This window comes from Echinococcus granulosus (genome assembly GCF_000524195.1).
Source record: "Echinococcus granulosus chromosome Unknown EG_S00174, whole genome shotgun sequence".
NCBI classification, from domain to species: domain Eukaryota; kingdom Metazoa; phylum Platyhelminthes; class Cestoda; order Cyclophyllidea; family Taeniidae; genus Echinococcus; species Echinococcus granulosus.
This window is the reverse complement of record NW_020170554.1, coordinates 73,580-75,110: the sequence shown is the minus strand read 5'-3', so window position 1 is coordinate 75,110 and position 1,531 is coordinate 73,580. Positions and strand designations below refer to the sequence as shown.

Below are 1,531 nucleotides of genomic sequence, written 5' to 3'. Positions count from 1 at the left end.
CCCACATGAGAAATTCGCTTTTCAGAGGAGTATAACGAGCATGTAATAAGCCATTCTTGGATAAAAAATTGTTCCTACTCAGCCAGAGGCATTGCCTAGAAAGTCGAGTCGATTACATCTACCCACACACACAGGCGCAAGTGCCCGTCTTTTCAAGCTGTTAATTATGAAGTGGTATTTATACGTGGGAGCTCTATTCCTGTCTAGTCTTTCAATCTGGAGTGCAGCAGACGACAAAACTTGTATTGGTGTTATATGAGGTGTGAAGCGTGTGACCAAGTCACTGCTGGCTAAGTGCTGCTGAGGCTGGAGAAATAGGAGGATCAAATCCTCACGTCTTTATGGCACTTTAAATGTCCTTGACTTAATGGCGGTTAGCTGCACATTAAAGGCCTGCTGGTGCGGGAATTTGGCCAATGAAGGGCAGGGAACGAGATCGAAAATAATGCATGAAGCAAGAATGTCAGACAGTCCCAGCTGTTGGACTTTTCCTTTACCATGTCTGGGTTTGATTATTTCGTAGCTATAATGACATCTCTGAAGGAGGATTAGTGGCATCGTAATTAGGTATATTCCAATCATGCAGCCTCTGTACTAAATGGAGTTAACTTCATCGAGGCCTTAGTTAAATGTTATGTGGTTGCCAACTGACTAATGTCCAGGATGATAGCAGGTGGCCTAAAATGTAGAAGTATGTGATAAATGGGTGAGAAAAATAAGTGGTTGAAAGAGGCAATAGTCTAACAAAGCCAAAAATTGTAAAACATGAGGTCTCTCCATGAGACGATGACCTAACCTGAAGGTAAGTGTGACCGGTTTACCTGCAATAAAATAAAAATAAAATAAAATGCTCAGATGCCGAAGCTTTTTTGTATTCAAGTTATCCCTCTAGTAAAAAAGTTTATGAAGAGCTGATGGAGAAGGATTGACCATTTTAAATGATGTGTCATCAGCGTCACATTTATATGACACTCAGTTCTCAATTCAACCTAAAATAAATACAAAAGATGGTAGGATTGAATGACAAATGACTTATCTCAATACTTAACTACGTCTGCAGAGCATTGTGTATCAGTTGAATTGGTCAGTGTGGTGATGCAAATGTAGCATATCTGGACGTTAATAGCCTCTCTCCACGCCAACCTCATTGACCTCCACCTTTGCTTCCTATGTGACAAGCCTCCAAGGCTGGCAAATTTCATGATTTTAGGTGTAAAATCCTTTAGAGGTGATTAAGTCACACATAACCTGTCAAGTCCAATCACCAATATGACAATATTTAATTGTCATAATTGGGTCCGTTGTTGACATCAGTGAATGTGTACATTAACTTTGTGATGTTTCTCATTTAAAAATAGGTCATGTTGAAAAAGCTTTCCCTTGTATTTTCTATATTTCTAACTAATTTTACTTCTTAATCATGCCCAAAGTAGGGGAGGGTGCGTCTCAAAGAGGATGGAGGATGACTCATTACTAACATACGGTAACCTGCACTCCAGAGACAGATGAATACCCTTCGTCCTCCTCCTCC

General features: G+C 40.2%; 1 protein-coding gene across 1 annotated transcript in view; it reads right to left on the bottom strand. All coding sequences in view use genetic code 11, as the record gives it.

The window, feature by feature from the left end:
- Positions 1-678: 678 nt before the first annotated feature.
- EGR_09902 (hypothetical protein) overlaps positions 679-1,531 on the bottom strand; it is a gene marked incomplete at both ends in the record, with an annotated part of 6,986 nt that continues 6,133 nt past the window's right edge. Inside the window, 2 exons of the mRNA XM_024499151.1 lie at positions 679-886; positions 931-989. Coding sequence (XP_024346435.1) covers positions 679-886; positions 931-989 — 267 coding nt within the window. The remainder of the gene's footprint in view (positions 887-930; positions 990-1,531) is intronic.